Consider the following 15,990-nt stretch of genomic DNA (forward strand, 5'->3'; position numbering starts at 1 on the left):
GACTCTTAACTATACAGAACAAACTGATGGTGACCAGAGGGGAGGCTGGTGGGGGGATGGGTTAAATAAGTGATGGGGATTAAGGAGTGCACTTGTGATGAGCACCAATTGTTGTATGGAAGTGCTGAATTACTAAATTCTACACCTCAAACTAATACTACACTGACTGTTAACTAACTGGAATTTAAACAAAAACTTGTGGGGAGGGGGAAGAGTAGATGGAAGTTCTTTCTATCATTCTTAGCAATGTTTCTTTAAGTATGGAATTATATCAAAATAAAAATTTTTTGAGGGGCGCCAGGGTGACTCAGTTGGTTAAGCGACTGCCTTCGGCTCAGGTCATGATCCTAGAGTCCCTGGATCGAGTCCCGCATCGGGCTCCCTGCTGGGCAGGGAGTCTGTTTCTCCTTCTGACCCTCCTCCCTCTCTCTCTCAAATAAATAAAATCTTTTAAAAAAAATAAAAATAAAAATAATTTTTTGAGATTAAAAAAATTTTATTTATTGCCAACTGAGAACGATTTTTTTACCAAAACACAAGGGAAAATGTTAAATTATCCATGCATACAGCCAAACAGTTTTATGAACCCAGCATTAACTCCACTAAATTGATGCATAATGAACTAATCCAGTAAAAAAATCCAACATATTAACAAGGAGTCCAAATAACCTTACAACTGCATTTCTTTTACATATCCAAAGTCTGGCTTGTGATTGCTTCCTAAACATAGTCAAACCCTCTGGTTTACCTACTCTTTCTGCTGACTCTGATAATAGCAACAATATTTTGCTCTGTCCATAAGAGAAGGTAAATCTGAGTTTGATCTTTTACTCAAATTAGAGTAATGCAAAATTTCAGTTTTAATGATTTAACTATTTGAATGTAACTAATAAGATCCATTTTTGATAGGACAAAGCATCTTGCCCTAAAACTGATTTAAAATATTTCATTTAAAAATAGACACTAAGGGGTGCCTGGATGGCTCAGTCAGTGTAGTGATCTCAGAATTAGTGGGATCAAGCCCTGGGTCAGGCTCTGGGCTGGGCGTGGAGCCTGCTTGGGATTCTCTCTCTCCCTCTCCCTCTGCCCCTCCCCCCACTCACCCCCCCACCCCCGCGCATGCTCTCTCTCAAAAAAAAAAAAAAGACATCAAATAAAATATGGCAAACCAACTTCTCTCTTATCTCCTCTCCTTCCTAACATCCATGAAAATTACAATAAAGGAATTAAACAGATAAACACACAAGGATAAAGAGAACATGTGAGGCAATCAAAGCACACAAGAGACTTCAACATGTTTTTGGAAGTCAGGAAGAAGTTAGAGGAGCAGTAATAATCTTGGTAGTGCAAAGGAAACTACAACCTAACTGCCAGCAGAAAAGAATGCAGGTGGGAGGTGGCCCTGGGCTCAGGGACACTGGGCACAGCAGACAGCAAGGGGAAGGACAGGACTGAAAACAATGGATCCAAGGGCCGTAAGGAACAACTGAATCATGGAACTTCCTATACCCTGATGTCAGAACATCAGTGGCCAGGTGTACAGCCCCTAGAGGGAAGACTGAAAAACTGAACAGAGCTAAAAAAGTTCTCATACAGACATCTTCAGTGTTACCTCCAATGAAGAAGATGGCTTGTTCCCCCATTTCACAGTGAAGCCCACTGACAGAGCTTTTTAGTGCCTCACTCTTATATGAAGACAGATACAGATAAAACAAATCCTTGTAAAAACCTCTAGTCTGAGAGAATCATTTTATTTTAAGACTTTATTTATTTATTTGAGAGAGCGAGAGAGCATGAGCGGGGTGAGGGGCAGAGGGAGAAGCAGGCTCCCCGCTGAGCAGGGAGCCCGACAACATGGGACTCGATCCCAGAACTCCAGGATCATGACCTGAGCCAAAGGCATAAACTTAACCGACTAAGCCACCCAGGCACCCGGGAGAGAATCATTTTAAAAAGAAAAAGAGGAAGGGGCACCTGGCTGGCTCAGTTGGTAGAACATGCGACTCTTGATCCTGGGGTCATTGAGTTCAAGCCCCACACTGGGTGTAGAGATTACATTAAAAAAAAGAAAGAAAGAAAGAAAAGAAAAGAAAAAAGAGGAATCCAGAGGAAACAGAAACAATGCAGGGAGCACAGAAAACCTTTGAAACAAATTCTAAAACCCCAGAGTAATAGGAAAAGATACTGCAAAACAATAGCAACAGGATGTATGAAGAAGCAATGATCAGAAAAATGAGAAAAAGCTCCTGAAAATTAAAAGTATGATTAAATATCAAAATTCAATGGAAGGCGGGGGGAGAAAAAAATCAAGGAAATATCTCAGGAACTAGAACCAAAGGGCAAAGAAATAAAAAGATTAAAAAATTGCAGTTTCTATCTAGGACACCCAACATTCAATTAATACGAGTTCCAAAAAGAAAAAAGAACAAATTAAGAGATGTAAGTACGAGGGGCGCCTGGGTGGCTCAGTTGGTTGAGCGACTGCCTTCGGCTCAGGTCATGATCCTGGAGTCCCGGGATCGAGTCCCGCATCGGGCTCCCTGCTCGGCGGGGAGTCTGCTTCTCCCTCTGACCCTCCTCTCTCTCATGCTCTCTCTCATTCTCTCTCTCTCAAATAAATAAATAAAATCTTTAAAAAAAAAAGAGAGATGTAAGTACGGGAAGATAAGTGTACTATCAAACATAGAGACTGAAAGGCCCCTTGAGTACCCGTCACAATAGAAGAAAACTACCCATGCCAACACACATCAGTCTGAAATTTCAGAACACTAAGGATAAGAAAAATATCCTAAAAGCTTCCAAGAAAAACAATAAAAGGATATGATGGCATAGTAATCAGAAAGGTATCAGGTTTCTCAATAGCAACACTTGGAAGCCTAAAAACAAAGGAACAACACTTTCATATTTCTAAGAGAAAAATCTTTTCTAATACTCTATAGTAGGTCAAAACAATCAAGTATAAAATTAGAATAAAATTGTCAGACTTGCATGGGGTCAAAAATCTGCCTCCTATGAAAAGGGAACTGGATGATGTACTCCAGCAAAACAGGCTAATAAACTAAGAAAGAGAAAGACATGGGATCCAGGAAATGGGAGATCTAATACAAGAGAACAGCAAGGGAATCATAGGATAAAAACTGTCCAATAGGCCTAGAGAACAATTAGTTCAAATGGGAGGAAGACAACTCTGGAAAGGAGGTCTTCAGGGGCAAAAAATAGTACTAAGAGATTACCTGCTTAAGTGCTTGAAAAATAATATTCATAGACATATGACAGACTTATAAGTATATCTGGGAGCAAATATGTAGAAGGTAAACTTTTTTAAAAAGCCAATTATTGGGGCACCTGAGTGGCTCAGTCAGTAAAGCACGTGACTCTGGATCTCCAGGCTGTGAGTTTGAGCCCCATGCTGGGTAGAGAGAGTACTCAAAAATAAAATCTTAAAAAAAATTTTAAAAATAAAAAGGCAATTATTAACTCAAGGAAAAATAAAATTCAAGAAAAAGTATTCTCCATGTTAACCAAAACTTGTAATCCAATTATACTGAGAAATGGAAAAAGGGACAGAAGGTAGGATGGTACAAACACATTAATGTCCTCATTTACCACAGCAAGATGTCAAGAGATAAAGCCTAAAAGCGATAAATTAAGAAATAACAGTATACTACTTAGAAGTATACAGGTACTGGGGCGCCTGGGTGGCTCAGTCAGTTAAGCATCTGCCTTTGGCTCAGGTCATGATCTCAGGGTCCTGGGACGGAGCGCCGAATTGGAATCCCTGCTCAGCAGGGAATCTGCTTCTCCCTCTCCCTCTGCCCCTACCCTCCCACTTATGCTCCCTCTCTTGCTCCCTCTTGCTCTCTCTCAAATAAATAAAATAAAATCTTAAAAAATAAAGTATACAGGTATTTACCTGCATGAGAAAGAAAACTAAATAGACCTTAGCATGGTTGTCTATGGACAGTAAGACTGAGGGTGGAGGGGTAGGAAATCGCTGCTGTGTTTTAAACCTTTTGATACTGGGGCGCCTGGGTGGCTCAGTCGGTTAAGCATCTGCCTTCAACTCAGGTCATGATCCCAGAGTCCTGGGATCGAGCTTCGAATCGGGCTCCCTGCTCAGTGGGGAGTCTGCTTCTCCCTCTGCCTTTCCCCCTGCCTGTGCTCTCTCTCTCTCTCTGTCAAATAAATAAATAAATAAATAAAATCCTAAAAAAATAAATAAACCTTTTGATACTATCTCTTAACTGTGTCTATGTATTACTTTTTGAAAACATGAATTAATCTTTATGTTTTTTTAAGATTTTTATTTATTTGAGAGAGAGAGCACGAGTGGGAGGGGTAGGAAGAGGGAGAAGCAGGCTCCCAGCTGAGCAGGGAGCCCGATGCAGGGCTGGGTCCCAGGACCCTGGGATTATGACTTGAGCCGAAGGCAGACACTTAACCCACTGAGCCACCCAGGCACCCCATGAATTAATCTTTAAAAGGTAAAATGATAAAATCCTATCAATTCACATAACTGCCCATGCCATTTTTTTCATCTTTAAAAAAAGTATATGTGCTGAATCACTGTATTGTGTGTCTGAAACTAGTATAAAACTGTATGTTAATATACTGGCATCAAAATTTTTTTAGGGACGCCTGGGTGGCTCAGTCGGTTAAGCATCTGCCTTCAGCTCAGGTCATGATCCCAGGGCCCTGGGACTGAGTCCCACATCCGTCTCCTTGCTTAGTGGGAAGCCTGCTACTCCCTCTGCCTCCACCACCCCCCACCGCTTGTGCTCTCTCTCTCTCTGACAAATAAAATTAAAAAAAATTTTTTTTAATCTCTCACTTGGCATAAAATTTATAATAGCAGTTTATCATTTGAGGTATGCTAGGCACAAACTGAATTCCCTGTATACTACAAGCGGAATTTGCAGAGCTAATGGTATGTGTCCTTTACTACAGAATGTAATTTCAAAACTGGCCAAAATGTGTCATCTATGTATCAACAGATCCAGTTACCTACAGAGCTAGAAAAGAGAGGGCATCTGGTCCTGCTGACTTCCCACATAGAGGCAAATTCTGATCCTTAAGGCTGATCCCCTCACTGGCTCAAGCATTTTATCCTATTTTGAAATTTCTGAAATCATTTTTCAACATGAAATGAAAACAACATATGGAAACAATGTATGTGAAACTACATAATCCCCAAAACAGTAAGGCACTAAATAAATTTATTATTCATTCTTTTTTTTTTAAGATTTTATTCATTTATTTGAGAGAGAGAGTGAGAGAGAGAGCACAAGAGGGGGTAGAGTCAGAGGGAGAAGCATGCTCCCCGCTGAGCAGGGAGCCCGAGCCGAAGGCAGTCGCTTAACCAACTGAGCCACCAGGCGCCCCTACTGTTATTCATTCTATCACAAATCTGACTTCTTCAGACCTACTTTGGTGAAAAACCTAATGAAGCTATTATGCTATATCTACTCTACCAGCCTTCAGCTAAATACTGGAACTGTGCCCCTAACTAGAATGAGGGGAAAGGGCAGTGAGGAGGAGCCTTAAAACTACTAAAGCCAAAGCAGATTACCAAATCAGAGTCAAAATGGGTCACTTTAATTTACAGAAAATTATCAAGAGTTTATACTGCTTCAAAAATAGCTTCCCCTATGAAGCAGATTATGCAGAATGAAAACAAAGCCATGAATCACTTAAGAATAATTCTAACATCCACTATTTCCATTTATTTAATATAGCAAGATCTGATGCTATTCTGTGCTTTTGCCAACAGCCTGAGTAAACAAATCCATGGTTAAACAGTAGCGGGATCTTCAGAAGAAACGAATCAAGTCATAAATGTCAATACCACACAACTATTATTTCAAAACAATACAAGTATATGCAATGTAAGATTCATATATATATGAATGAAGCATTCCCTCCCATAAATAAATAAAATAATTAAGAGGTTTAGGAACCTCTCATTATCAAAGACTTTAGTCAGGGAACAGTAGGTTTAATATCTGCATCGTACAACTCTCCTCCTAGTTTTTTCTGGTTATATAATAAAGGAAAGCAGTAAAGCACAAAGCAGTGGGGATGGAGAATACCACACTTGTATTTACTGGTGTGCTGGGAAACTTTATTCACCTCAAGTCAATGTGACTATTTATGAAGAAATGGAAAGAAAAAATATAAATTGGGCACATACTTACCTCTGCTTAACAGGCTAGATACCAAATATTACAGAAAAGAGGAACCTGTAAACTCCAATAGCTGTTCTAATTATTTAACAAAAACCAAGAGCTGGAATATGTTTTTTTTACAACCAGTAGACACAAATATTTAAAATATTTAAAATCCACATTTTCCCTAAAATATCTATTAATTGTTCAAAGAAAAAAAAACCCACAAAAGCCTGAAAATGTTTTAAAATGAGGCTCCACAAAGACTACACACAAACAAAGCACTTAAAATAACTGAAATGAAACTGATGTAGTACATAAAGCTCTCAAATTAAATTCTCATGTCATGAATGTCGAGGTCTGGCAACTACTGCACACACATAAGGCGAAGCTTGAGTCCTTAGTTGGTACAGAGCAATTTCTCCAAAGTTAATGCATCTCACAATTAACATTCAAAATAATTCAGGTGGAAGCTAGAGTTAATCTTGATTAAATCAAAGGACATTTTACTGTGTGGCACTAAAATTAAAAATCCTCAATCAATAATCTAAGTACTAAATGTTATATGAGAGCATTTCTCTAGCATGTTATCTATCAATTTTCCCAGGAAAACATACTATAGCAAAAATTGTTTCCTTGAAACAGCAGTATAATCTTCAAAAACTTCTGTCAAAATATTACCATCCCAATATTGTACAACAAACGTTCAAAACAAAGGAATGGACAATAATCTATTATTTAAAAAAGATAATCTGAGCATGGTCAGTAAGGACAAAGATTTAAAGAGGCTAAAATGGTATGTGTAGTATCTTACAATCAGTTAAATTAAACCTGCAGGAATATGACACTTAATCACCAGCCTGCTCTTCCTGGTGACGAGACAGTACAAGAACAGTCTATAAAATTAAGAGTTTTCAGGGTAGGTCAAGGATAAACAGGCAAGCAGATTTCTACAGGGCTGTCTTAAACCTAACTACAAGAACAACAAAAAATATCAGGACTGAATGTCTACTCAAAATGGAAAATAGCCCACTGAAAGCAATTTAATCCTAAAGCAGAATACAAAGTCTTCAGATAAAATCCAGTTGGTTATATCTTTTCAAACACATGAGCTGTTCATCATAAAAATAAACTCTCAGAGCACCTGGGTGGCTCAGTCACTTGAGCGCCCACTCTTGGTTTCCACTCAGGTCCTGATCTCAGGGTCGTGAGATGGAACCCTGAGTGGGGGTCCCCGCTCAGCGCAACACAAAGTCTGTTTAAGACTCTCTCTCCCTCTGTCCCTCCCACTCCAAGCTTGCCTGAGTGCATGCGTGCTCTCTCAAAATAAATAAATAAATCTTTAAAAATAAATACTCAATTCTCACCTAGCATTTATTAATCATGAAGCACTTAGTTCACACAAACATTAAGACAACTATAAACTTCATTTTTTAATGTCCAAGTTTAATTTCAACAATAGTTTTCAAAATCTGAAATTGCCTTTCTAAGCTCATCTGCATTTTACACATCTGTAACCAGCACACATACATACTTGTCAGTACTTAAGAGAGGGAAATCTGTTTTAAGCTTTGTAGTCTAAAGACTATAATTAACTTTTATAAGAAATACAATTGGAAAATCTTAGAATATAACTAAATGGAATCAACAAAGTACACTGGCCTAAAAGCAAAATTCAAATAACCTTTGAGCTACCAAAAGCAAAAGCAAAATTCCATATCTTAAGATTTCCCTCCCTCCCCCATCCCACAAGAAAACACCTCCAAGAAGACTGTCCTCTCCTAGAAACAAAATAAAAAAATGAGAAGGGGAAACTTCAAGAACAGAAGCACATTTAAAAAATAACCAAAAGCTAACTGCACTGAGAAAGCTGGTTTATTATATCTGAACTCAAGTAATATGAATTTCAGCCAACAAAAAAATTAGATCTGAACTATAATGAAGTTAAATTCAAAAACAGCAGTTTTCTTCCAACTGTATTACCAATCTTGTTCCAACTTGCCTGCACTTTAATCAATAAATAGGGAGAGGAATGACTAATCAAATACAGAATTTTTAAATAAATTATTTTCAAAATGTGGAATTTAAAACGTATTTTATGTCAAAAATCTTCAAAGGAATTATTTCAAGCATGTTTCCAAACACTTTAAATCCTTTAAATTATTAAGCACTAAGTTACTGGACGACAAAATAAAGACCCTGCTTTTTAAAAGGCAAGCTAAAAGTATGGTTTGAATGGTATTTGAATCTAAGCTTTGGGCTATCTCTAATACCCCCAAGCATCTTAAGCAACTCCCTTAATCTTTGTCTCAGTTTCACAATCCATAAAACAGGAAAAACTACAAGGATGGGCAGTTAATTAAATTAGTCAGGATTAAACGCTAGCAAACTTCTTTGAAGTTACTTTATGTTGTTCTCCATTCTCCTCCTACTCAGTAAAACTAATAGATGAGAAAACATCTGGAATTACTATAGATAATAACATCTGCAGACTCACAGCAGTTAAAAGATGATCTCTACATACAAGTTTCTAAGCCAAAGATCATTCGAAACCCCCAAAGATTCCAGGATACAATGGCAATGAACAAGTTTTAGGTAAATTTCCTTTCAATCTAAAAGATACCTACCCTTACCTACATTCTCAAATCAGACTTAATTATGAATCCCAGAGCATCTTGAAAGGTCTTGGCACAAAAAAATTCTAGGTAAGATGAACAAGCTGTTACTGATATTAATGCTAGTCTCACCATTCTAAACTGTCAATCAAGTAAGCTTCATGACAAATATACCCTCCAAAAAGTACTAGCCCCTGCTGAGAATCTAAGTACTTCCTTCTAAGCCATCTGTCCAGGAAACCTCTATTAAAACACCCAGAATGCAGTTGCTCTCACGTCTAAAGGAGCTATGAATAAACATGAAACACTAAAATACATTAAACTGTATACATTTTCCACTTCAAGCACTGATAAACTACCTACCCAACTCTATTCTGAGGCCTAGGTTGAACACAAAACCCAGCGGTAGGTTGGTGGGAAACTGCACTAATCAAAGGGAAATAATATTTTTTTTTCAAAGAAGGTAAAATATATAAAATAGCTCAAGAAAGAGAGAAAAGCTCCAAAAGAAAGAAAAAACAAAGTTAGGGGGAAATGTACATATAAATTACTCCCTGATGGAAGAGGGACTCAATTAAATTTTAAAACAGGAATTTAAATTACTCGCTGAGCTACAAACTAAATTACTCACTTTCTGCTTACTGAGCTACAAATACTATAAAACGTATTTCTAAATCTAGTTTCAACAATACAAAAATGAATCTATTAAATTCCAGTAAAGAAGGAAATTGCATAAATTAAAATGAGGAAAAAGTAGGATGTTATAAAAGCTAATCCTGTAAAAGCAAGTAATGATGAGAAGGAATTATTTTGAGAATAAATGAATAACGGGAAACTAAAACAAAGAGTTCACATTCTCCCCTCAACCCCATCCTTTCTTCTGCTTTGGACATGAAGGATATTCTTTGTATACTACTAAGAATACCATTTAGAAAATAACATCTGATCAATGTGTCAAAACTTCACAACAGCAATGCCTAGACTACAGCCTCTTCAAACAAACACATGGAGCACATTCTAGACTCTAGATCTTTCACATCTACTACCAATTATTTAAAGACTTTACTGAGGCTGGTTTAAAGTTCTGGGGGCCGGGAGGTAGCACTGCCAGAAAAACTAGAAAAACAATTACATTTGACCTACGTTTACAAATATTACCAACACCTAGATAAGCAGTCTGGGGAGAGCATGGGCATCATTTCTGTGTTTGTGAGTTATCCTGGTTGGATAAGATTGGGACTTAGGTAAGATTCCCGCTGGGACATCCTTAATGTTTATTAGCTTCTAACTAGTGTCGTAAGCGCAACGCCAGAAATTGGAAATCTTAGTTCTTCTGTTCATGGCTTTTTATTCACCGTACCTAATAAGCTTCCTAATAAATCTTTGCCAGACTTAAAAACAAAACAAACAAAAAAAAAAACAAATACTACCAACAAAGTTTAAGTTCTTCAGAGAAGTATATAAAATTCAAATGTTAACCTCCAGAATTAATGTGAAAAAGTATCACCTGTCCACTGATTTTTAACTGCCCCATCCACATATACACTAAAATGTCCACCTTCCCATCTATAAACACAGAATGTCAAAAGAACTCAATTCCATTGCCGTAGCATTGCAGAAGGCCACTTGCTCATAATCCAGTCAAAGTTTACCTTACAGAGGAAAATACTGGGAGTAAAGACTGGTGAAAGCATTCTAGGGGGAAGTTCACTTTGTGTTTATTTTCAACATGAAGTTTAAGACCATTCCAGCCATGATCTGAATGGAAGAAAGTTCCTTCATTCATTAAGCAAGTATTTACTGAGTGTCTTGTTACACGCTAAGCACCTAATAAATATCTCAAACAGTGCTACCAAAAAGCAGTAAATGCATTTGACCTAAGGATGAACAAATGACTGATCCTATCTAGAAAATGTAATCTACTGGACATACAAGAGTCTTCTTTAGATGGAGGGTTGTGAGAGAAATATGACACAAAATAACCCATCACTGGATCAAGGTAATTTCTCACCTTTATCACAAGCTTTACTATGAATTACAAATTTATTTCCACTGGCAAGGATCAATAATCAGCACCCCAGCTTACTGAATGGATCATAAAAAAAAAAAAAGGTGGGGTTCTAATATCCACCCCAAACTGCAGAACATTTACTTTATTTATATTTACTTCACCTGGGTAGAATAATGTGAGGGCAACCATTTACTGGAAAATTAAAGAGGCATTCTCGGCTCTTTGAAGAATTAATCAGGGAAAGTTCTCATGCCTATACTATTAAAATAGCTCCAATTTAACTGGCTATTCTCTTTCACCCAAACCCCTGAGGTCCAAATGCTTATTCTTTGGCTTTCTTTAGTTATTAAAACAGTGGTGTTTAGAGCATCGTTTTAAACAATTTATGTTTTTTTCCCCCTCTATTTTACCACTGGTTCAGTCCTCTTACCCACAAAAATAAGAAATGCCCAAGTCTCCAGCTTCTGAAAATAACATCTGGTATGTGCACATAACAAAGATCTTGAGAGAATGTCCTAGTTTTTATTTAAAACTTTTTCACTTAAAATGAGAATGCCTTTAGCAAAGATTAGACATAAATGTTTTTACCTTATTAGGAAATTGCTATTTGCAACATTTACCTTAAACCACAACATGGATTTATCTTCTAACCTGTTAGCTTCCTGTCTCTCACCAACTAGATTAGACTGTAACTTTTTTGAGAGGACGGGATGACTGGACCCCAACAGAACTGGACCTGTTCCCAGCAAATGTATTTCAAAAACTCTGTAAGTCTCCGCAAAGACATACATGTTGCTAGCCTTCAGGATTTCTCTAATTTTTTAAAGCTGTTTTGATTAGAGCACTTGTCCTTCACTGTTACTATAGATGTATACTAGCAGATTCTCCAAGTGTGGTTTCCAAAACCCTGTCAGGGGGTATGTGTAGTCAAACCATTTTCATGAATAATATTAAGATGTTACTTTTATTGTTTACCCTCATTCTCTCACAAGCACACAGTGGAGTTTTCCAGAGGCTACATGATGGGTGATATCTCAAGAGACCGAATGCAGAAGCAGATATGAAAATGCAGCTGTCTTCTATTAAGCTAGACATCAAATAGAGCTGCAGAAATGTAAAATAATGCCACTTTCCTCATTAAATTTGTTTTGAAAAGTACAGTTATTTTCTATAAACCATTATCTCTATTAACAGGTAATGGATTACTGTTATTTGTAAATGATTTAATAAAATATATTTAAAATTTTTGTTTTAATTCTAGTACAGCAAATATCAATAGATACAATCCATACAAAGGTTGAGTTCTCAATAATTTTTAAGTATAAAGGGATCCTGAGAACAAAAAGTTTGAGAACCACTGCAATACACAATTACATAACCTAACACACAATGCCTTCCACAGATAAGAAGCTCAAGTCAATGGTGAAGTATAATTACTTCTTACACCCCCTAATCTTGTTGAGTAATATATCTCCTTGCAAAGCATAATTCCGGCATAAAGCCAGTCTGTCCTAGGCCCTAGTTAAGGGGCTTTAGATATTTAAGTATGTGGAGTCCTATTTATAAAGATGTTCTGGCCTGTAATACCAACTATTACTTCCATAGTGTACAGGAGTTTCCCAACATTTTCACAAAAAATTACTTTGTTCATCCTAGCAGCAACCTGTGAAGTAAATGTGAAGTATTACCCTTTTTTACAGATGACATAATGAAACTGACGCTCAAAAGCAAAAGAACTACTTGTCCAAGGATGTATTGCTAGCCAGGAGAGCCTAGGATGTTGGCCTTTTGCAATTTGCTTGGCTGCCTTAAGGCTGTTTCACTGTGGTGTAATTGCAGGCTCCCAAAGAAAACAAGGCAAGGGCATTACTTTTATTGTCCCAGTGCCAAAACAGGGATTTTTTTTTTTTCCTCCTTAATAAGAATGTAATCAGACTCAATACCCGGTCACAGCATTATTTAACACACTGGCTACCCTTTTGGTCCACTCCTCAAAAAAAAAAAAAGGAAAGAAAGAAAAGAAATTCAAGAGTGTTGGGGAATAAATACCAGAATACATATTACTCCAAGATGATGAATTAGTTAAGGATTCACAAATTTACTAATCATTTAATCACTGGAACAGGCAGGCAAGAACAAGATCAAGCTCAATACAATAAGAGATTCTATCAGTGAATGGATGCCAAGAGGTTAAAACAGGAGGCCCAGATGAAATGGGCTCAATTCACAAAATATGGACAGAAGAAAAAAACCCACAAAGTTGTAAAACTAGCTTTATCGGTTCTACAAATCCAAGCACGTGACTAGCCACCCTAGTAAAGCAATGTCAGAGACAAACTTTGTTGTAAGATGCATCAAGACGCCATCCTTCTCCTGGGAGAGAAATGACCCCATCTTTACAGCTAGACACACTGGTTTGTTCTTGCTATCAGCACAAGTCTCTTAGTTATGCTCCATTTTACCTTAAGTTCCTCAAGAGATACTCAATTTTCTGCACTCTTTTCCACAGTCAAGTGGACTCCCTGACTGACAAAGGCAAGAGTGACTCACAACAGGATACGCGCCACTTGCATAAACTCTTTTCGTTTTGTAGATGCCTGTGCCCAGTGAGGCCATCTTTAAATTTGATGTGAGTTTACCTAGAAAAAGCCAGAAGTGTGCTGTCCACTTAGTATCCCTGAAGTTTACTACAGATGAGCAAGAGCATAGTTCCTCATGAGATATGCTTTTCCTAGTGTTTACTTTGGTCATTTCTTTTCAAATCTCTTGGGGAAAAAAATTAAAAGTTACAGTTTTAGCGCCACAGCAATAGCTACAATTACAGCTAATGCACCCCCAATCAATTTGTAAAGCAATTTGATACACCTTATTTGTTTTTCCATACTCAACATTCACTGTGGAAGATAAATTCTTAGGTGAGAGCTAATTTGTACAAGTTCCTGTACTCTCATAAAAAAATTGCAATACTGCACTGTAAAACCAATTAACCAGTTAATCTTTAAAGGCTTCATGCAGAAAAAGATAATTTGACTTTACAAAGTCATGCAAAGCATCAAACCTCTGAGAGCTCCAAGAAACTGCAGTTACTTCTATTCCTTACCCTAGAGTACTTTCTTCTTTGTGGCGTTGCCTATGTTTTTCTCCAAGGACATAATCACCATTTAAGAAATAACCTGTCAAAAGTGTTAAGGCATTCTCCAAACTATCTTCCCAGCTCCAAATCACAATGAAAAATGTCACACACCTAAATTGTTCCATTGCTTTTTTCCTTTATTCCTTCAAATGAACTTAAGATTTTTTAAAAAGCACAATTCGAATTTTACACTACACCCCAAGCTACCACTGATCATATCAAAGCTAATAAACAAAGACTCTAGCGGCGGCACCAGGGCCCTACCAGGAAGTAATCAAAGCAGTGTGGCTGGTGCGATCCTAAGTCGCTGGAGCAGACAATAAGAGGGCACTGGGGCTTCCAAAGAGCCCGGCAGAAGGAGTTAAGATGCTGAAGTAACGCAAAAGCATTACATCAACCTAATACCTGTTCTACAGCACCTGAACTTGGGAATCCTAACCCAATTTCAGACAACCCAGAAGATCTGAACAGCAACTCGAGCCGCCCCTCCAAACCAGCGGCTGGCTCAGCCTCCGGAGCTTTTTAGCCCGTAGCCTGTTTTCAAACTTCACCCTCCCTGGCTGATGAAAGACTCCGACCTCCGCCGCCCGAGTTCCGAATTCCGAGCGCCTCTCGCGGCTGAGGATTCCCACCTGGCGTGGATCGAGTTGCCCGAGCCTGCCGGGAAGCGAAGGGAAACGAAAGGAAGCGGGGCCGAGGAAGCGGCGAAGGGCCCCAGCGCGTCCCGCAGCCCAGACAAAGCTGCGCCGGGAGAGCGGCGCTTTTCTCGTGCGCCGGAGAAGGGACGCAACCCGGGCCCGGCCACACGTGCGGCAGCATCGGGGGGGGCCGGACACCCGCCCCCACAGCCCCGGACCCCGCAACACGGGTGAGCACGGCCCCCCAGCAGGGCGGGGCGGGGGGGCGAGCTGCCGGCCGGGCTCCCCGCCCGCCGCCGCCCCCACGCGCTCGTGGCCCCCGCGGGCTCCCGCCCCTCTCGGGCCTCTCCTCAGCCGGCCGGGCCGTCGGGCCGCGGGAAACAAAGGAGCCGCCGCCGCTCCACCCGCCGCGCCCGCCCGAGCCCGCCTCACCGCGTACCCCTCCCCGGCCGCCGGGCCCGGCTCGCCCGCACCCCTTTCCGGGTCCACGCGCCGGCCGCCCGCGGCCCCTAGACGGCAGGCCCGGCGAGGCCGGGGCCTCGGGTGCGCGGCAGGGCCGCCCCGGGGCCGCACTCACCGCTGCAACACCAGGACGACGGGGAGCCGTTGGGGAACTTGGCTGAGTCCGGAGCGATGCAGACGCTGGAGCTGAGGTGCGGACACTCCATGGCCACGAGTAGGGCGGCGAGGAAGACGGAGGCTCAGGGACTTGGAGACGCGAGGGCGGAGGGGCTCCGAAGGCTCCGTCTGGGGTCGCTCCTCGCCGGGCGCTCGGCCGACGGCGGCTGCGTCCCGAGCCCTTGCGTCAAAGAAAGCAAAGGCTTCCGGGCGCCGGGTTTTCCCACCCGCCGTCTCCAGAAGCCCCGCTCCGAAGAACGTGGAATTCCGGGATCCGGGTTCTACCGCCACTCCTAGGCTGAAGGCTTCCGTCTTCCCAGGCCGGCCCGGCCCCGCCCCGCCCCCAGACCCGGCCCCGCCCCCAGACCCGGCCCCGCCCCGCCCCCTCCCGCCGGGTGGGGTCCCGGAGCGCGCGGGCGGGTGGCCCTGAGATTCAGGCTGCGTTCGCGAGTGACTTCCCAACTCTGCCGCACGGGGCGGCCACGGCTTCTCCCACCCCTCCGCACGGGTAAGGGTGGGGCGCCAAGCCCCGGCACGCCGGGCAGGTCCGCTGCGTTTACCGCGGAGGAACGAGTGCTCTCAGAGAAGACTGATCCTGCGCGTGGTGTGGTGGTCTGACGACACTGTGGTAGAAAATCTAGCCACTCAGGAAAGTGTGAAGAAGCAAATAAAAACCACTCGGGCAGACAGGCACTGTAGGTCCCATTTTACACACGGAAACACAAGCTCAGAGAGATTAAGTTACTGGCTCTCGGTGGCCCAGCCGGCTGCGTCGGTCCCAGAGTAGTCCCGATTTAGTGTTATGCTCCCT

At 40.9% G+C, this 15,990-nt stretch overlaps 1 protein-coding gene across 4 annotated transcripts in view; it reads right to left on the reverse strand.

The window, feature by feature from the left end:
* USP3 (ubiquitin specific peptidase 3) overlaps positions 1 to 15,502 on the reverse strand; it is a 108,555-nt gene extending 93,053 nt beyond the window's left edge. Inside the window, exon 1 of one of the 4 annotated variants that reach the window (XM_064570338.1) lies at positions 15,139 to 15,502. In XM_064570338.1, the coding sequence (XP_064426408.1) occupies positions 15,139 to 15,229 (91 nt within the window). In that variant the 5' untranslated portion in view covers positions 15,230 to 15,502. Of the gene's footprint in view, positions 1 to 14,501; positions 14,903 to 15,000; positions 15,082 to 15,138 lie in introns of those variants that run through there. The other 3 variants (XM_045899903.3, XM_064570340.1, XM_045899901.3) reach the window with 3 other exon arrangements.
* Positions 15,503 to 15,990: the final 488 nt, after the last annotated feature.

This window comes from Mirounga angustirostris, unplaced genomic scaffold, assembly GCF_029215605.1.
Source record: "Mirounga angustirostris isolate CCGP_5_RB_7025 unplaced genomic scaffold, mMirAng1.0.hap1 SCAF_9, whole genome shotgun sequence".
NCBI lineage: Eukaryota > Metazoa > Chordata > Mammalia > Carnivora > Phocidae > Mirounga > Mirounga angustirostris.